The sequence below is a fragment of the Arvicanthis niloticus genome, chromosome 28 (genome assembly GCF_011762505.2).
Source record: "Arvicanthis niloticus isolate mArvNil1 chromosome 28, mArvNil1.pat.X, whole genome shotgun sequence".
Taxonomy (NCBI): domain Eukaryota; kingdom Metazoa; phylum Chordata; class Mammalia; order Rodentia; family Muridae; genus Arvicanthis; species Arvicanthis niloticus.
This window is the reverse complement of record NC_133436.1, coordinates 14,797,085-14,818,735: the sequence shown is the minus strand read 5'-3', so window position 1 is coordinate 14,818,735 and position 21,651 is coordinate 14,797,085. Positions and strand designations below refer to the sequence as shown.

Sequence of the window (21,651 nt, the reverse complement as noted above, 5' to 3'; positions counted from 1 at the left end):
TATAAATATCAAAGCAAGGATACAGAGGAGATGCCAAGGGCATCTGTTAGGATAGTCTTGAATGAGCCTTCTCCCAGTGGGCAGAGTATGAGCAGAAAGTTAGGGTGGGAAGAGCCTGTTTTAACTTCATATTTATCACATAATAAGTATTGATTAGGAGTTCCTGTCTCTGTTTAGGGTCTGGCCCAGATGACTATACATAGACTACTCTCCAAAGCAGGCTGATGGTTGGAATGAGTGCACAACCGGGGATTTTTTTTTTTTTTTTTTTTTAAATAAAGTTCAACTCTCTGCATAGACCACCTCCTGGTCTAGAAACCGTGGAGAATTTACAGGAACTGCTCTTCCTATAAGTAATTAACCAGATAAAGAAAATGCTTCAGTGTCAAAGTGGCCTCACTGAAAACGTATCTTTTTGAGGAAAAATAAAAGAGAATGTTAAGAGCCAGGTGATGCCCAAGCCAACGGGATGCTAGAAATGTAAAAGCAGGTCTTCAACAGAATGTTCTGTGATTCACAGCTTACACTTGGACGCCCCAGCTCTATGACACGGACATGCTAAATAGGTTGCTCTCTGGGTGGAGTATGGAATCACCCCAAGGTGCTTTCAGCCTACGTGATGCAGCTCTCAGCTCCTTCCACACCCACCTCAGAAGATTGTTTATGTTTCTCAGGCCAAAAGTCACTGCTCTAAGAAAATATTTCATCATTAAGTATTTTTAGAATATTGACTTATTTTTAGTTCCTTCAAACTGATGGAAGTCATCATTTCTACCACTACAGTTTCATCAAATCAGAGTGCTTGTCTCCAACGAAACTAATCCCAATGGTGTCGTCGCATCTTCTCCTTGGGACTATTCTCAAATCTCATCCTCACACATGTGTTCTTTAAAGGATTTCCATCCTGCTCTGGGCATTCTTTAGTTGCCTGTAGTTTTTTGTCTAGAGATGGGATGCCATGAGATTTTCCTTTTCCATGCTAGCATGTCTATTGGTCTCATACTTGTATGGGTCTTGTTTAAGAATGGACCCCCCCAACCTCAACTGGTTATTCAAAACTGAGTAGTTAGCCCTGAAATTGATTGAGCAGGCTGTATTGTGTTTAGGTATGTGTGTGTGTATATATATATATATATATATATATATATATATATATATATATATATATATATGTGTGTGTGTGTGTGTGTGTGTGTGTGTGTGTGTGTGTGTGTATATGTGCATGTGTATGTGTGTATGTATGTACAATTAAAGAAAAACATGAATTTGAGACAGAGCAAGGGAAATACATGTGAGGAGATTAGAAAGAAGAAAGAGAGGGAAATGATGTAATAATGTTTTAATTTTTTTTAAAAAAAAAGCAAGTAAATATTAGGTTTTTAAAAAATGATGGTCAGCTCTACATGTTTGCTCCCATGTGTGCATGTGATTGTAATACTTATACACAATAACATTTTTATCTTTTAAAAGCACTCTCAGGTGAGGTATCTTAAAATATTTTGGGGGGAAAAGTGTACACTTAAGAAAAATCTATGTTTATATTGCCAGTCTACTCTATTGATAGAGTGACAATGTGTTACACGTTGCTTACCACACCTTATAATTTTACTCGATATAAGAATTCCTTAAGTAGTTTTATAGGCAGAATCAAGCTTGGTCCTTTGTCAATTCATGGTACTGTCTTTGAATGTTTTCAAGAACTTTGAAAAATCATTCCTTCATGTTTCTGTCATTCATAAGACAAAATTCCCTTGGGTAGTTAATGAATGACAGCTTTATAATGGCTGCTGATGCAGGTCTCAGGAAAAGCAGTGTGTGGCCACAGAATGGACATAGAATTTAACACAATGCCTGAGACTACCAGTGGTCCCACTTGGGCAGGGCCGAAGAGTGATGCATGGCACCAAGAAGTCTGTCCTGAAGGGACTGGGTAAGAATACCCTCCCTTCCCTCTCATGTGACCAGCTTTATGGGTTGCTGAATCCACTGGATCCAACCGTCCATTCACATGGATATTACTACACAGAAGAGCACATGCACGTGTGTTCACAGATGTGATCAAATGATCCAGAGTACAAAGGGATGTGAGTAAACCATACTCTACCAGGCCAGCAGAGTTAGTGGGAGGACTCAGATCCTGTAAAACACTGAATGCGGTCCAAGGCAGTGTGGTTAGTGTGCAATGTCTTAAGGGCATCGTGACACGGAAATGCTCACTCATATGGTCCATTAGGGACAACTTCCTCTTTCAAGCTAATATAAATTTAGTAAAGTCAATGGGTGAGTGCTTAAGTGGTTGTCCTTTATAAGTTTCAGGAAAAGTATATTTTCTTTTTCTCAAATTGCATAATACATTATGTGTATGTTGGGGGGAGCAGAGGCCGGCATGAAGGAAGTAGACTGCAAAGCCTCATTTATTTGTAATAGCTTATTAAATCTGGTATTTTCAGGCGTCGTTCTTGCACAGAAGAAATATCTCCTTTTTTCCCTCCATTATTTCTTTGAAAGAAATCTTTACTGTATCAGAATATTTATTTATTTACTTACTTACTTATATATTGTGGGAAACTAAGCAGTTTGGGTGGAATTTCTTGGGATAGCATCCAGGTTTTTAATTTAACACAGATGCCTACATCTGATATAGATGTGCGGGGTTTAGCCAAGTATGATTAATAGGTAAAGCCTCATAGCTTATATGTGTTCATGTGTTCTTTTGGTCCAAAGCATCTCAGGCTCTTAACCTACTTGAGAAGGGCTGTACCACTGAATCCAACTACCCATTCACATTAATACTAACACACAAATGAGCCCATGCATATGTGTAATTATAAACATACTTATTATTATATTAATATATCTAATATCATATATACATATATATGTATATATATACATATATACACAGACACACTTTCTTTCATATAATTAGCATATCCACCAACCAAAACAGAATATAGGTCAGAGTCTAAATATAGTTGAACCAGATTTGCTATCAGTAGATACAACCCACCTGTAAGAATCCATGCAAGGGTGTGACAATACAAGAAAAATATTTTAAAACCTTAAGATAAAAATCCCTATCATATGGGAAGAACTCTGAATCTTAATCAGTAGGCCATTAACCCTGTTATTAATACTCTGAAGTAAATCGCAAGCTCAATATTTGTACTAAACAATAATTAATACTTTCAGACTTAAGTAACAGTATCTGCATATTTTATAAAACTTGAAGGTCTGAATGGCCCAAAAGGACTGACCGACACAAACAAAAGCGATTTTTCTCTCAGAAAAAAAAAAATTCTCCTCTACATGCCTGAAACATGCTTTTATCTACTCTAGAGAAAGCTTTCGGCTGCAAAGCTGTAAACAGGCTCCAGCTGACTTTCAGTTTGGTCCGAAGCTACCCTTTAGCTAGCAGGTGGTGGCCTTGCTGAGTCTTTTTCTCAATCTCCTTCCTGTCTCCCACTTCTCGACTGGAGCCATGTTCCTTGCATGATGTATTTGGTCCAGACACAACCGAAATACTAACCTCCTGCACATGCCCGGTAGAGAAACAAGGAAACAAACCAACAAAGAACTCTTTGGAGTTCACGGCCTACGTTCCCCTGGTACTACTCTCGCCTACTTAACGTCAGCACGAAACATTCCAGATTGAAGAGCCTAGTGTCTATCCTGTGAGCCCCACGTAATTCTAAAGCTATGCCCAATCAAGAAGATGCCTGCCTGGAGACATCGCAGTCGCAGTCTGGGAGATCTGCGTCCACACTGCCGTCCTCTGCCATCTTCGGGGCACGCAAGTCCTCTGCCACCACCATGAAGCTGCCACCTGCAAAAAGTCCGGCTCTGCAGAAGGAAAGGTTTAGTCCTTCCTGGGTGAGGAGAGGGTCTCTCCCCTTGTCTAGGCCAGAAGCACGAAAATGCTCTTGGTGGACAAATGGTGCTGGTCGTCTGTCTGTTAACATGACACTGGGCAGTCACAAGTGGTCATGCTTCTAAATAAAACCCACATTCATGAGCATGTGCCAGGCTTGATCTCCTGGAATGTAGGCCACGAGGGTAAGAAGGGGAAAGCTCAGTGTAATCTGCCAGGAGGAACAGGTTACGGGTCTAAAGAAAGGGTCCCTGAGACAGTGACGGCTGCAGACGTGGACGGTCAGCTTTGCCTGTGGGCTGCTGGTTATGCCAGTAAGGCTACTTGGAAAAGACAAACAAGTTGTGTGCAAAAGTACCAGCAAAACCTCCACAAACACTGCCGATCGCAGCAGCAAACAGAAGCTTCTCTCCAGCTCAGTGGTATGAGTAAGAGGAGGTTTAAGAGGTTGCTGGGGAAGAGGGGCAGGATATTGTATGGAAAATCACTTGACATCCTCTTTCTAACAGGCTATTTGAGCATGGGAAATAATGAGGAAATATTTACCTCCAGTTAATGGACCTTTGTCCTTTGTCCATTTAAAAATAAAGGTAGTCAAAATAACATTATTTTAAGAGTATTTTTTTAAAAAGTTTCTTTGTTTGAGAGGACTTCTGGAAACCTTATTTTGTGAATTTGGGGGAATTTTCAAAATGTTTTGCACAAACACGTATCAAATATGGAAATTTCACAAAGGCTGGTGAAGTGGCTTAGTTGACAGAGTACTTTCTTAGCGTGCATGAAACCTTGAGTTTGGTCCTAAGCAATGCATAAACAGGACATGGTGGTATGCGTCTATCATCTCAGAACTGAGGAAGATAGAGGCAGGAGGATCAGAAGTTCAAGGTCATTCTTGATGACATATGGGGTTCAAGGCTAGCCTGGACTAAACTGAGTCCCTGTATCAGGAAGAAAAAAGCAATCTGGGCCAGTGAGACAGCTTAGCAGGTAAAGCTAGCTACTGTGCCTTTGACAGTCTGAGTTCCATTCCTGATAGAAGAAAACTCACTCTTACAAGTTGCCCTCTGAATTGCCCATGTATGTTGTGGCATTACCCTGCCCCCACTCTACACAGAATATATAAGCAAAAAAATAGAATTGATTTAAATAAAACCTCCAAAACCATGTACCAGGTTGGTTCTGTTCTGTTTGGTGAAGCAACATTTTTGCTGGAAAGGAGGAGAGTCATGAATGGGGCTGAGGGACGGAACTGAATAATGCTGTTGGCAGTTCAGAGCTGAAGACAGGTGTGGAGGAAGTTCATCCAGTCTGGGCGCAGTAAACAAGGGAACAGAGAGCAAATGTGAGAGCCAAGTGGCTTCTAAGAGAGGGAGATTAAATCCAGCAAGGCTCTTGCTCTTATAGTCCAGGGCATGTGGACAATAAAGCTATGATCTGCTTCTAATTCTAAAGCTGGTACTTAGAAATGGACACTACATTTATACAGAAGTTTCCCACAGGATTCATGGGCACAATGAGGTTTTCAGTAGTGGATCCAGAGGCACACTTCAGAGACTACAGTGTAAAGCACCCCTGTCTCACCAACATACAGCTAGCTGACTCAAGTTTGTTTAATACCTAGAAAACTCTTACCTGAAAAATAAAATCGCACAAACGTGTTGTAAATAGACAAACGTGTTGTAAATAGACAGGACTTCGAGGGACAGCGTCACCCCTCTGTGTAATGTTAGCTGGCAGCTGAGCAAAAGCTAAGCCAGCTGCCTACAACTGCACTGCAATAAAGCCGATCTGAAACATTTTTGGCATAGTGCATCTTTCCTCTCTGTGTCTTTGCAACTCTGAGATTCACGAGAGAACTTTAACCAGTTTAATGGAATTATATGGACATGCATATCCATGAGTCAGAATCCGACACACGCTCCCAGGAATCCCCAGGGTGGTGACCCAGTGGGAGGTCTCTCTGTGAAGGGCCTTTAGAGCACATGAGGTTTCAATTTCTGCTTCTGAAATAAGATTTTATTATCATCTTGGTGACCGAGATTTGAGACTAAACACCACATTGGAATTCTGAACCACTGTGCATTTCAGCTGTAGGATAACTCCAGGGGAGAGGTGTATTTCTTTTCCAGTATGTCCCTGAGCAGGGAGCTTACTGTTTCTTGCTCAGTTTCTTTCCCTGTATGCACTGTCACCATATACTCTTGGGAGGAGGCTCTTCCTGGAGGCCTTCATTCTCGGGGCCCACCAGTCTTTGTGATACTCTAGTTACTTTATAAACAAAGGGCCCTGTACAGGCTACTCAATCCATCTGTCACTGAGCCACACCCCAGCCCCAACTACCGCTCTCAGTGTTTTGATATACAATGAGTAAACAGATGTTACCTGTAGCATCTACATCCCGTCGTGAAGGAAGGAGTACCTACTCCATAGTTGCTCTTTTAATGTAAAATAACTGCAGCATGCATCTTTAAGTCATACCAGCATTTGAACTAATGGCACAGGCCCTCATGTTTTCCCTTGATGGCTACCATCCCTTTTATTCACAGAGCCTGTCTACAAGATAAATGAAATAAAGTCTGCCTCTCCAACATGAGGTGTAATTATGGTCATCGTTACGGCTGAGCAGAAAGTTCTGGTGATGAAGTAGGTTATTTTTGTGAATGAGCAGAGTGACAACAGTCAGCCTCCCTCTCACACCCAACTACAAAAACATATAATAGGGATGTGTTCACTGTTTTGTCCCCATACTACACACAAGAAAAGAACAGCCTCTACAAACATCGACAGAGTAGATTTTTTTTCTTCTCCATAGGTGTTGGAATACCCATAAAGAATCTTCTCTTGTTTGCATGCCACTCTCTTCTCGCTCCCTAAATCCACTGACAGCTAATGAAAGTGTCATTCATGGGAACAGCAGGAACATAGTGTTGTTACCCCATGCAGTACAGAAACTCAGAAAGAAGGAACTAGGTGGTACATTCCCTTTAGCTCCATGGTTCTCAACCTGTGGGTCATGACCCTTTTGGAAAACCTGTTTCTCCAAAAATACTTACGTTATAACTCACAACGAAGCAAATAATTGCAGCTATGCAGTTGCAACAAAAAATAATTTCATGGTTGGGGGGGTTACCACAACCCAAGAACCTGTGTTAAAATGTCAAGGCATTGAGGAGGCTGAGAACCACTGTAGTGATTTGAATGTGCTTGGCCCAGGGAGTGGGACTATTTAGAGGCATGGACTTGTAAGAGTAGGTGTGCCCTTGTGGGGTTTCAGACCCTCATTCTAGCTGCCTAGAAGTCAGTCTTCTCCTAGCAACCTTCAGATGAAGATGTAGAACTCTCAGCTCCTCCTGCACTGTAGGACTGTGAAAGGATATTTCTGGTTGAGCTAGAGATGGCTGGAGACCCCACAGGTTGGAAGTCCCACAGGTTTCCCTGCAAGGGATGGCATACATTTCGCCACGCTCACAGACTCTAGCTAGCCTACTAACATGAGGCTGAAGACCTTCATTGATCTACGCCTTTCAGGCACATAGGACAATACCACTACCCCTTCCACAGGTAGAGGGCATGACTACAGGCCACAGAGCCTCAAGACAGATCTCCATATTAATGAGATACCTAAAGGCCAGAGGGTGTAGCCAATTAAACATTCCTTCCCAGACCCTCCTTCTTGCAAAACGTATTTAACCTCAGGCCTGCCCTGAGAATATGGGAGAGAGGGTATAGCTTCATCCATTTTCCGCCTTGACAATAAATATCTTAAGACCATGGACTATCTCTTCTTTGGGGCCTGCCGTGGGGAATCGTGGAGAAGGTTTTCAACTACAGAGCCACCATAATATCTGCCGATGATGACCCCTCTGCTTCCAGTCATGGAGGCTACCAACTCAAACAAGCATGCCGAGCCAGCCATGACCCAGCCAAGTGAGTTGCTGTGACCAAGACTCTCATCCCTGTGGGATTCAGCCAGAGCAACTGAGAGACCAAGGGCCTGAGAACCAAATGGTCCCCAGCTGCCTTTTGGCTCAGGGACCCCCAACTCAAGAGCTCCAACCTCCCACGGGACCTCAGACTGTGTTCTCCCCACCTCTGGAGCGGAGTCCTGTGGCTTTATGCAGCCTGACTTCCACCAGGCCAGCATGAAGTGAACACTGTCAAACTCCCGTTCCTTTGCCTCTCTGAGCCAAAGCCCTGGTCCCTTAAAGGGGCAGACACAGGACCCATAATTCAACCCACAGGACCCATGCATACTACAACCCCACAACTGGTAGAAGACATGGGCAAAACCAGCTTCAAGTATACCCCAAGCTGGAGGCCCACAAAGACCTACTCCACGGAACTCAAGGACAGTGAGAAACTTCTAGTTCAAAAGACTAGGTCTCTCTCTCTCTCTCTCTCTCTCTCTCTCTCTCTCTCTCTCTCTCTCTCTCTCCTCCACTAGCAACCTTCAGATGAAGATGTAGAATTCTCAGCTCCTCCTGCACCATGCCTGCCTGGGATGCTACCGTACTCCCACCTTGTTGAGAATGGACTGAACCTCTGAACCTGTAACCCAGTCCCAATTAAATATCATCCTTATAAAAGTTGCCTTGGTCATGGTGCCTGTTCACAGCAGTAAAACCCTGACTAAGACAATTGCTATATTTGGAAGATTGAGAACTGCTGCTTTAGCTGAAGTGAATGAGGAAAAACAGGCTTTAACATCCCCCCCCCCTGCAGACCTGATCCTGACCACCCCTCCATTCCCCTCCCCATTCCTTCTCCAAAGAGCCAGGAGAACAAATGGACATCTGCAGCTGTACTCTGGGAGAGGGGGAAAACTCCAGAAAGTCCAAGAGATCTGGGATTGGGGGAGGCTCCCAGGAGTCAATATTGTTGGCCTTAGGTGAGACTCACAACAGTGGGGATATGGAACCTGAAGAGGCCACATACTATAGCCATGCAGGACGTCTAGTGGAAGGATAAAGACACCAACCCACCCACAAAACTTCTGACACAAAATGTGTTCTGTCTGAAAGAAATATCGGGACAAGGATGTAGCAGACACTGAAGGAATGGCCAACCAATAACTGGTCCAACTTGAGACCCATCCCATGGGCAAGCACCAGTCCCTGACACTATTAATGGTGTTCAATTATGCTTGCAGACAGGAGCCTAGCATAACTGTCCTCTGAGAGGCTCCACCCAGCAGCTGACTGAAACAGATGCAGAGACCCACAGCCAAACACTGGCTAGAGCTCTGGTACTTTTATGGAAGAGTTGGGGGAAGGATTAAGGGATCCGGAGGGGATAGGGAATCCACGGGAAGACCCACAGAGTCAACTAACCTCAACCCTTGGGGGCTCTCAGAGACTGTACCACCAACCAAAGAGCATACACAGGTTAGACCGAAGCCCCTGGCACACATGTAGCAGATGCACAGCTCAGGCTTCATGTGGGTCCCCTAACAACTGGAGCAGGGGGGCTGTCCCTAAAGCTGCTGCCTGCCTATGGATCCTGTTCTCCTAACTGGGCTGCACTGTCTGGCCTCAGAGGGAGATGTGCTTAGTCCCCAAGTGATTTGATGTGCCAGGGCATGGGGAGAGGAATGGGGGAAGGACTCTGTGAGGGGTCTTGGGGGCAATGATTGGTATGTAAAATTCAATAAATTAATTAATTAAAAATAAAAAGGAAAAACAAACAAAACAAACATATAAATAAATAAAACCATCTCCCCCCTGCAGGCTTCCTTCTGCACCCGGTGCCTCTTACCTAGCTGCTATGAGATCCAGGAGGTGCTGCCACCTGTCGTTCACTTTGCTGAGTTTGTACTGAATCTCAGAGGCTTTGCTCTCATGGCTGGCTTTAGTGAGCCTTTCTCCCATTTCCTGGAGCTGAATTTTGTTCTCTTGGGCAACAGCAATTTCCTCTTGATAATCCTGCATAATAAAAGCAATCGCAGAGGTCAGAGGGCATGTTCTTAATGCATTCATTTGGCACCTCTAGAAACGTGCTAATTACGGTTTCTACTGTTTGGATAGAGTTTAGGCCCTAGGAACAGCATGTGAGAATCAGTACATGTGAGCAAGAATTTAATAGTGCCTATTGCTCCTGGTAACATAGAGTTCAAAGTCCATTATTACACAGATTTTCTGAAAGGACTGTAAGGTACTTTCTATTTACTTTAAAGGGTACCAGATTGGTGTGATGGCATATGGCTCTAATCCCAGCACTTGAGAGGTAGAGGCAGGAAAATTATGAGCTCAAGGTCTTTCTCAGGTACATCATGCGTTTGAGACTATCCTGGGATGCACAAGACCCTTTCTCAAAAACAAAACAAAACAAAAAAAAAGATATAGAGATATAATAAAAAGAAAGTATGGCTCAGTGGAGTGACTCAAGGGTAAGAGGCTTGCCTAGCACTAATGAGGACCAGAGTTTACGCTCTAGCACTACAAAAAGAAACAAACCAACCACAATAAAGGAATATACATAGACACAAAAGCCTTGACTTGGAAGAGTTAACATTGGAAAATCACACTGCTATAATTATTAAGCAGATGATCTGAAGCATACAGAGAATGAAGCAGGAAATGAATAGCTAATGCCAGGCTTAAGAGACACATGCACACATATGCATGCACACCTGTGCCACCATTATATAAGTACACACATGAATGTGTACATACGTGCGTATGTGCGTCTTGTCAGCTATGGAGACTTTACACATATCACGTCAGTCATGTTACCTGTGCAGAAATATTTTGAGTCCCTTTATTTTGCCACGCATAATGGCAAATTAGTTCTCAATTGATAATCATTCATTTCAGCAAGCTAGTGGGTCTCACACCTTGGCTTATTGAGTCTCTGTGTCTCGTAAAAACTGGTTAATGATAACAGCTATGTTACACGGTCTGCTTGTGTGGGGTTATAGATCCAGTTTTAGAATCAACTTTGCAATTTTGTTTCACAGCAGATAGTATCTCAGAAAAAAAATAAACAAGAGAAGATGGCTTCTCATGTAAAGCATAAATGTAAGGCCCAGAGTTTGCATTCCCTAGAACCCATGTAACAGCAAGCCTTCCATGTAACCCCTGAACACCGAGGAAGAAACAGGATCTCTAGAGCCAAGTGGATAGCTAGACTAGATGAATATGTGAGTTATGGGTGTTGTAGGATATTTGACCACACTGTGAACCCCAAGTTTATGTTATTTACAAAAAACAACCTCTTTCTAGTTGTGGTGTGGGTCACCTTTAGTACACACCTAGTTTGTAGAAGGAAGCAGCCCTGTTTGAAAGTGATAAATCAGAGAAAGATTTGACATAACAAGGTATGTCCAACTCTCATGAGAACAGAGTTCAGAAGCTACTTGAGGTGCCATGAAGACAGGAAAGAGGACAGTTTCCCCAGGACAGTTGGACAGCGACAGGCTGTAGAGAGAGAACGAGCTAGAGACAGGTAAAGACAGAATGAGTCAGAGAATGAGAAGGAGGTAGAATATTAGAACAGATTGCCAATGTTAGTTTAAGGCCAAGCTGAACAATTTACCAGACACCAAGAGAGAAGCCAGATTGAATCAGTTCACATGGAGAGGAGTTTGAGCCAGAACAGCTAAGTTGAAACAGCTCAGCTAGACTTCAGAAAGAACAAGAAAGGGTGAGCTTATTCAGCAGCAAGTCTCAGAGGCTAAAAACATCCTAGGCCTAGATTAGATTGTATGGAGGCTAGAGGCTTCCAGGACTAGGCCTAGGTTGGCAGACAGAGGTAGTAAGCCTTCAGGACAACAATTATATAGGGTGAATAAAAGATACTTCTACAAATGAGTTTAACTGAGATACCTTAGCTCAATTGAGAAAGATAGTTAACTTCAAACTCTGGCCTCCATAACACATACAGGTGTGTCACTCTCATGTAAAGATGCATATACACACATGCTCGTACATCACACAAACATGTACATACAAAAAAACTAAATAGAAAACACATGCAGATAGGTTTTATGTGTACATTTTAACTCTTCCTCTAAAGTTAGGATACCCTCTGAACCACATATTTAAGGAAAGGGGGACTGAAAGAAGATGGTAGGTAAGACTCTGTTCTACCTATGAGTGGAGTGCCCTGGGCATCTTAGGACTCCTCCACCTCATCTACCCACCTTCCGTGTTATTTCAACACACAGGGGTCCAAAAACCAAAACACTGAATGCATTTATTTATATTTTTAACATTTCATCACAAAAATCAGGATGATTTCATTGAGAAATGTTGATTTCAACAGAACGACTCTAAGTTTTAAAATGCACTTAGAGTAGAACCGTCCTCTTGGGTTATCACTTAAACTGTGTTGATGCCAATGGACAGTAATAGTTGGTCTCTAGTAACTGGTCACTTTGTTGTCCTCTCTGTTGAAAACACTGAGCTCCTCTCAGTACTCGGCAACGTTTCACATTTACGAGAAAGACAAGACAGGGATGGCCTTTTTAGTTCCACAAGTTATTTTATAGATAAACTAGTAGAATTAATATTTCAAAGAGTGTTACTTTTCCTTTCTTCCTTTGCTTTGCAGTGCTGGAACTAAACCAAGAGTAGCATGTGTCCCAAAAACGCAATTCACTACTAGGCTATGTTCTCAGTACCGATCCCTACTTCCTCCTTAGTTTTAAATACTTATTATGAATAGGTCTTACTAAGTTGCCTGGGCTAGCCTTGCACTCAGTTTGTAGCCCAGGCAGACCTTGCCCATGCATATTTCCGCCTCAGGCTCACAAGTAGCTAAGATGACAGTCCCAAGCCACCAGGTTGACCTGCTCAAAGAGTATCTATGATGTCATACCGTAGACTATAATAAAATCATCCATATGAGAGACAAAAGTTTTAGTAAATTACAAATTATGGCCATATTTTGTTCTAGAAAGTGTTTATCCATTCCCAAAATATACATTCTGAATTTTATAGTGAAAAGCAATGAGAATATAAACACAGCTACCCAAGAATTACTCTTTAGCAAATTTTATTATGGTTAACTAGTACATTAGTCCTGCTTAGTGCATCATTCTTTGATACCTAGCAACCAGCAAAGCCCCACTGTTAGCAGATGCTATGATGAAACCTGCATTATCTTGGCCCAGAAATAAGCGGTTTCGATACCAAATAAGCAAATTGATTATTCATGAGATTTTTTTTTCATTTTTATATAGAAAACTAATAAAGTCATCAATGCTATGTGTTGGTTTTGGAGTTTATCTTTCCTCTGTATGTGTGTGCATTGGAATGATAAATTTTCCTAATAATCACCTGTGTGGCTTTTCAGAATGAATAAAGCCATCATCTCTGTATTCAAGAAATACTAACTAATAATATATAACTAACATAATAATAATATAACTAATAATATAACTAATAATATATAATTAACATAAGTAATGTTTATGAGGAGTCAGATACCGCTGTGGATGGAGGTACAAGGGTAATGGACAAGACAGACAGACAATGTCTACGTTTCTGGGAGGTTTACAGCCCAGTAAGGCTTTTCCTCCAGACAGTTAAGAGGTAAACATGAAAAAAACACAATTCGATATGTGTGCTAGTAAGAGACACAAACCGACATGCTAACATGATTATTTGTCCCCAAATGTAGAAACTTTACTGAAATCCACTCAAATATTTAAAATTATGAGTTAGTTTAGTGAGCCCTGAATAGAGAAAAAAGCCCTAGATAAAAAAAAAAAAAAAAAACCCACAAAACAACGTAATAACGTACAGACAATTGAAATAACAGGAATCCAGCATTCCCAGGAATCCCTTCCTTCCTACTGACGGCCTAGAGATCTCATTTTCTAGAGCAAATTTTCAGTTTAATTCATCCTGGGGGTTTTTCCTTTTAATTCCTCTGTAGTAATATCTCTCTCTACAAACCAACCAACATGATCAAAATGAGACAAAAGTGGTGTGTGTAAATGATTCCTCCAGGTCAAAAAGCAGAGAGTTGATTTCCTCACAAACTGAACGCACTCTGTAAATTCTGCATGCAAAGTTGGTCTTTCCACACAGGTCTGCTGTATGCTACAAAGCTGAGGCTTACTACACAGTCCTCCTTTGATGGGGAAGCGATGGAGATAGGGTGTTATGTTCTAAGCACCAGGGGAGCACAGGGAAAAAGGGAACCCGGACTGCCTCGTGCCTCTCACCTTCTTGAGTTTTTCTATCATATCTTCAATGAGGATGTCTCCATTCTGAGAGACTTTGCTCTCCATCTGGGTCAGCCATTCACAGAGCTCCTTGTTTTTCTCGCTGAAGACAGCCCATTCATTTAGGCGCTCACTCACTTGCTGTCGTCTTAGGGAGACCTGAGAAGTTTAAAATAGGACAGGGTTGTGAGAAGGGATAGCTATGGGGGAAACGAACTCCTACCCCGAGGAGAAAAGAGTGAGCTGAAGTGAGACCTGAGAATTCCTGCAGGCTACTGTTTCCTGAGATACAGGATTTGCTGGAATGAACAAAAATAGAGCCAAAGAAGCTGGAGAAACCCAGAGAACTCAGGTTCACCTCACACCCATATGATGGCTCACAACTCTCTGCAGCTCTATTCCAGGGGATCTGATGCCCTCATCTAGCCTCCACAGGCACCAGGAACACATGTGATATATTTCTATCCATTCAAGCAAACACTCATGCACGTAAAATACAAATAAATAAATGTTTGGTATTTTGTTTTTGTTTTTTAATAGAGGGAGGGAAGGACAGAATGAAATAGAGAGAAAAGTCAGTTAAGTCTCCAGTATCTGGAGAGTGTGCTTAGGGGATTCCAAGAGCAGCCGTAAACAGAAAGAAAAAAAACAAACAAACAAAAAAACAAAAAAACAAAAAAAACCCCACCTTTTGCGTTGTTGTTATGGTTTTTTTTTTTTTTTTTTTTTTTTTGGTCTGCTTTATTTTAGCTCATTGACACAATCTCCAAGTATTTTCTTGTATATTCAGAATTGTACGTCTATGACCACAATCAATTTTAGAATATTTTCATGCCCCAAACCCCAAACAACAATATTGTCAGCAGCATAGTGGTTGGTCTTGATTGTCAACTTGATGGGTTAAAGACTCATCTAGAAGACACACCTCTGGCACATACACCTGCCTGTGATTGACTGAAGGGGAAAGACCCATCCTTGAAGCAAACGGCACTTCCTACTAGTCAGCCCAGATATAAGGAGGTCTCAAAAAAAAATGGAGCAGCATCACCGCGTATGTCGTTGCTTCTGCTTCCTGAGCCAGTGTGGCTATCCCTGTGTCTGCACTGTCCGCTGATACTCCAGATCCTTCGTCTCTCCAGTGTGAACTGAAAGCTGGTTATTTCTCCAGAGAACTCCTTCAGCCCTGAATTGGGACCGCCCAGGCGGGCGGCTTCATGCAACTAAGTAGCTATGGCTATTTTATTGTTTGTTTTCTGAGTCTATGAAGCAGGCAGGCAGGGGTGTCATACCACCCAACCCCTCTGGTATGAGCAATCTACTAAATCATCTTTTATAACACACACACACACACACACACACACACACACACACACACACACACACTTATACTCTATCAGCTTTTGTTCCTCTAGAGAATCTTGCTGGGTATAAGCAGTCATTCTCTGTTCTCTCCACACTTCCTCCCAGCTCGGATCTATCATTTTTATGTATCTCCTTGTTTCCCATCATTCCATGTAAGCTGGAATCACAGTTTGTATTCTTTTGTGACATGCTTCCTTCAGTTATTATGCTTCACACGTTAAGCTATGTTAAATGACATACCCACAATTCATTCTTTCTGACTGCTGAGAACTGTCCACTGTACAGACGTATGTTTCACATGTCCATTCATCCAATGTAGACATCTCTGTTGATTCTAATCCTGAACAATGCTACCACACATGGTCATGTCTGTACAGACACAGGAATTCATTTCTTTAGGTATATCTCTAAGTATATAACCACTAGTGGCGATCCTTCTGAGTTGTGAGATTTTACGCATGAAACAGCATACCCAGCAACCTGTTTTAAAGTGTACTTTAAATTAATTTTTAATATGGGAATAAAAACATTTCAAAGATGCCCTATGCTTCTTGGTTACCAATGCTGCCTCTGATTGGCTCTCTCAGTGATTAAGTAGATAATATGTAATTTCCTACGGAACCCTATTTGTCCATGATCTTTTCTGAGAAGAGTTGAGAATCAGGCAACACCTTTCACAAGACCAACCTCAGGGGAGATGAGATACCTGGACAGGAGGCCACCTAGCCTACCACAGCTTTTGAGAAATGTCCATTAGAAGTTCCTCCTTTGAGTTAATTATGTCTATTTAAATAAAAGAATATTTCTCTGGGTTGGGTATCACTACTGAGTTTATCAGCATTGCCCCATCAATGTAACTTAGTTTACCACTTCGTTTCCCTTAAGGGAGAATAATACAGATGAGATGAGTGTTAGTGAGCTCATTTCAGGTGGGGATTAACAGTGAATACCAGTTAAAAAGTTCTATAGAGAAATCCCACCTACTCCAAGTTCTACCCAGACTGTGTTACACAGCACAACCAGTAAGCACAGAGAGATCTGCTCTTCTGGAACACTAAGACTGTGGATTCATCCATCATCTCTACAGTATCAGAGAGGAGGGGGTGGCTCCAGCTAAAACTTAGGTTCAATTGATACAAGCAGAAACTCTCAGGATCAGTGACCCCCCTCTAAAGAAAAGAAGTTTCCATCCCCTTAGGAGTTGGGATGGATTTGTCTCCCTCTGAGGAGCTTCCCCTGCATGTTCACCACAATTCAAAAACATATGCTAGGGCTCCTCCCTCACCAACATCTGCAGAGAGGGTGGTCACATGGGTTCCCCCTTCACCAACATCTGCAGAGAGGGTGGTCACATGGGCTCCCCCTTCACCAACATCTGCAGAGAGGGTGGTCACATGGGTTCCCCCTTCACCAACATCTGCAGAGAGGGTGGTCATATGGGCTCCCCCTCACCAACATCTGCAGAGAGGGTGGTCACATGGGCTCCCCCCTTCACCAACATCTGCAGAGAGGGTGGTCACGTGATAAAAGGAAATCACCTATTTCTTTGAGAAGTTGGTGCACACAGAGTGAGTTAGACAGTTTAAGCGATTGGCTTTTGGCCAGTCAAAGGCAGGATCAGGAAAGCTGGAGTCTTTGATACAGGCTGTAATGTACAGTATTATCAATCACATGACCAGAGGGAGCTGAGACTCAAGGCCAGTCTCCAGTACTGTGCCATAGAAAACAGAACAAGTTGCTCATCTTCTGTGAGCCTTTCTCTTCTCGTTTGACACTGCATTTTCTCCTAACACTAGTATTTAGTGTTTGTAACAATTACCTTCTGTGTGTCAAGGGCTGTACTTTATTTATTCCAGGATGTGGTGTGTTGACAGGAAGACATAAACGAGCAAAAACTTAGAAAGGGCTGTCAAACTCCACAGGTTTCACAATGCTCCATCTTACTTTGATTTTTTTTCTCTCCTTAGCATTCATGTGTTCAGTGTCTCCATGGAGCAGCTTGAATACATATTTTTCCTGTTTGTCTCACAACAAGAAGACACTGCTTTCATTTGTTTACTGTGGAGCTATGACTGAAGAAAAAAAAAACTAAATATGTGGGCTGCAAGCATTGGGTGTAAGCCAGGGCCAAAACCTTTTTTTTTTTTTTTCAAAGATGTAAAATCCTAAGAAGGGTGGCATTTCATGTTGTTTATAAACTGAATATTTAAGCTATATATAAGTGAACCATTTCTTTCTTTAGATTTAGTTAAAACCCTGAAATTTACCAGGTCAGCACATATTCATATTTTTTTAAGGGTACAACCATAATGCATTGCCTTTAGAGAGACAGCTGAACAGGAAGTACTTTTTTTTCCCTAACAGTAAGTATTTTTAGCAAGACATGGGTGGGTATAAATAGACACACACACACACACACACACACACACACACAAGTGTACATACATACTGAGCAATTCTAGTGGTGCAGTGTTATATATTCACATGTCATCTAGAATCACACGTGGTTCTACATAAGCAACACAGGAAGAAAAGAAATAAAATCCACAACTGAGCTAGCTACAACAGGTCCCCTTGGGCAGCTGAAAGGCCAATCCCTGTCTGCTTTTCTTCTGATGCTCCAAAGCATCAGAAGCTAGCTTCCTCATCCTCATCTGTGGACCTGGTTACTCCTATGTTCACATCAGCTGCTTCAAAAGGAGCAGAGCAGGCTGCCTCCCCCTGAGCTGGCACGATGCCATCTGTGTTCAGCTGAGTTTGGCGACTTTCACGAGGACCTAAGCACAGGCTTGTTTCCTGTTGTAGTTTCATGTTTGACAGAAGCTCACCAGAAATGACAAACTCAAGGCTACTAAAGCCTCTGGGTCCCCCTCCTCCAGAATTATTACATCCTGGCACCTGGCCAGACGAAAAACCACCTTCTCACTAGTTTAAATCATTAAATGTAGATTGGACTGGGACAGCATAATTATGTGTTAGTTTCATACTTCAAGAGTTTGGCAGAAGAAGATTGTTTTATCTACTCCCTCTTTTTCAGGTTTTGGTCTGCTCACAGGTGCAGTGTATAAATCTCCCCAGAGCGTATCACATGGCCAAGCACCACTATCAAGCTGCATTTTCAAGCAGATATAGCTAAATCTAGTGGGCAATTTTAGAATATATGAATGTCTGACTTAATTAGTAATAATAATACTTTCATGGCATGATTACACAATTTGCCTGAATGAGAAGCCATCATATGACTATCATTTTTTTTCATCTCCAAAATATGATAATTCTGGCACTATTTTTATCCTCAGAGGTACCTAAGTATTAGGACATACACGTAGGGCATGGCCTTCATTATTCCCCATAGGCAAACAGCACTTAGCTGCTGTAGCCTCCGGCTTGTCCAAAGAAATGGCCTTTGCATCTAAGGGCGGCAAAGTCTTGGGATCAGACTACAACCAATCAGAAAAGAAGACATTCTTGATGGTGGCACATAACCAGGAGGAAGCGGGAATGCATGGGCCTATGCAAACACTGAGGATCGAGCCCTTTCAAAAGGGACTTCACGTGGTTGTGGGACAGGAAAGAAAATAGGTAAGAAGCCAGAAGAGGCTCACGATCAAGCCTCCAACAAGGCATTGCTGGGAAGGTTTAGCAAGGAAAAATTCGGAGTTTCTCTCTTTGTGAGAAGTAAGTCTGGTCTGGTTTATTTCACTGAGTTACTGAAAACCATTAAGAAGGAAACTAGTTGTAAACTTCTAAGAGGATGGTCAATAGGGAGCAGGAGAGATAGCTTAGCAGTTAAAAATACTAAAGACTCTCACAGAGGATCTGAGTTCAGCACCCACAGGGCAGCTCTCCACTGTCTGCACTAAGTCCAGTTCCTGAGATCTGACAGTCTTCTGACCTTTGTGTGACCCTGAATGTGCATGGTGTATGTGCATACTCCAGCAGACACACATACACATAACTACATAAATAAATACATCTAAAAAGAGAAGACTGCTCACATAGGGGCAATATTTCTAAAAGGAAGAGAAAGAAGGGAGGAAGGAAGGGAGGAAGGAAGGGAGGAAGGAATAAAAAAAGTGAGCAGGCTTACAGAAGTAAATGAATAATGTGGTCATAATTTTCATTATTAATACCCAACAAATGCCTACCATGTATATGGTATATCAAATAAGGCCTGTATAACAGGGTAATTGTGGTGATGTGTACATGGTGAAGAGCTCAGAAAATCATTTATGTGTTAATTCTTTCTCTACGAACAACTCTGTATAGGCTCCTCCCTGTGTATGCAGAGAATACGGCATTCTGTGAAAAGTGGCCACGTTCATGTTGTTAACATGTTGGTGAGGGCCACGTCTTGAATGCCCCTTTTCTCAAGGAAAAAATCCACAGGGGATTGTTGAAACATCATTCTCAGCATGAAAGTGAATATTCCTTTGGTCTGTGATATGAGCAAAGTCTGGGTTTAGATTAAGTATTTGGAGGAAAACTTTCAAGAAACACATTTGTTCTTAATATCAAATAAACCATAAGTCAGGGCCTCTCAAACTCTGTTGGAAAGTTCTGGAAGCATGAGGATAAAGATCCATAATGCCAGGTCAAAGTTGGCATAGGAATGAATAAACATGGGATTGGGTGGATACAGAGTCCCCCTTTCTTCAGCCCATTCCCCACCTTCTAACACCTACAACTCTCCAGCCCATCCTCTGCTTCAACCTTATCAATGATGCATGTGCTACCTGTACATCGATCTATCCTCTATTCCCCAGCTAAGCACTTAAGAGTTATGCATTTCAAGAAGCATTTTCTCTATCCAGTCCATAAAGATGCATTGCTTTCATCTGTTCCTATAGACTTTTCCTCATAACTATATAAAACTTTCTAGGATGAGTTTACTTTCAGTGCAGTAAAAATGTCTATTACAGCCTATGTTCACAATAATTGCCATGAGAAATACACTGAACAAATGAGTGTTACAGCCTGCTGTATGGCAGGCATGGTACTCAGGGTACATCCCTAAAAAGCAAGGCACACAGCCTTCTGTGAGTATAGATGCAGGCTCTTAGGTAGCCAGCAGTCTTCACTGCAAACCTTTACCTGATGCTTTTTGGCCCATGATGCTTTCTTGGTGTCTTTGTATCAGTCATTCCCCTTCAAAGCCCAAGTTATAATCTCATTTAGCATCATATACACAGAGAAAAGCATTTAATAAATGATGGAAGCCTAACAGTGCCATACACCCATGAATTATAAGGAATGACTATAAACGTTACACAAATAAAACTACCTCTAGAAATGTAACTAAAACTAAAACATTGTGTTCCCTCAATGCTTAAAAGGCAGAACATGCTACCATTACCTTTCCAGCTGAAAATTCATACCTAGGAAGTACAATAGTTTGTGCCAGCCAGGGAATAAAAAAGAAATGCTTCAGTACAGATGACTTCAAGTATAATGTGATGGTGTAGCTATCCTTACTCTGTTTATACATGAGTCATGGGGTGGGCCCCGGTGTGGACCAAGCCTGTCCAGCTTCAGGGATCACGACCAGCCTTTCCGTCATGAGGAGCTACTTACTCATTCAGCTTACCTGGTGACAAAGCTCTTCCCACTGCCTTTGCAGAAGCTCCACACGCTCCTTCAGGATGGAGATGTCCTCGGCACTGAGGTAGACAGCCAGGGCGTCCCTCAGCAACAGCAGCTCTGCCAGGTCATCTGTCCACCTCCCAACAGCGTTTTCCAGTTCCTACATTGAGACAAGCATTCGTGAACCCCCACGCCATCTACCTTCCACCTTTTGAGGGGGCTTTGGTGACCTGTCTCACTGGTATTCCCTTTCTACAAACTCTTTGTGAACACCACGCTTGAGATCCTTATTATTGGCATCCTATATAACTTGAAAGCCTGCCATGTTCTTCTGATAAAAATGCCACGGGTCCCAGCCGAACCTTCCTACCCCTGTACCTGGTCTTTCTAGGATGGTGGGGTTTTTGTTGTTGTTGTTTGGTTGGTTTTTTCCAAATCCAAGTTTGTCAGTTTAATAGCCTTCTTTATTCTAAATACGTATCATCCTACACGCCTGAGACCATGAATGTCTAAACTGATTACCAACCCACCCCTAGTTTTGTCCTGTTCTTGATCACACTGATGGAATATTTAAAGGAAATATTTCCTAACTTGAACGTCATTTTTAAATGCTGAGCTGACCTGTTTCTGCGATATATCCTGATCATGGAATATCAATTTGTCA

General features: G+C 42.2%; 1 protein-coding gene across 6 annotated transcripts in view; it reads right to left on the bottom strand.

Moving 5' to 3' along the window:
• Positions 1-21,651, bottom strand: part of Syne1 (spectrin repeat containing nuclear envelope protein 1) — a 478,529-nt gene that overhangs the window by 41,381 nt on the left and 415,497 nt on the right. For 4 of the 6 annotated variants that reach the window (XM_076926749.1, XM_076926750.1, XM_076926751.1 and 1 more), the window contains 3 exons: positions 20,992-21,147; positions 14,043-14,201; positions 9,626-9,792 (listed from right to left, as the gene is read on the bottom strand). In XM_076926749.1, the coding sequence (XP_076782864.1) occupies positions 9,626-9,792; positions 14,043-14,201; positions 20,992-21,147 (482 nt within the window). Of the gene's footprint in view, positions 1-3,723; positions 3,978-9,625; positions 9,793-14,042; positions 14,202-20,991; positions 21,148-21,651 lie in introns of those variants that run through there. The other 2 variants (XM_076926753.1, XM_076926754.1) reach the window with 2 other exon arrangements.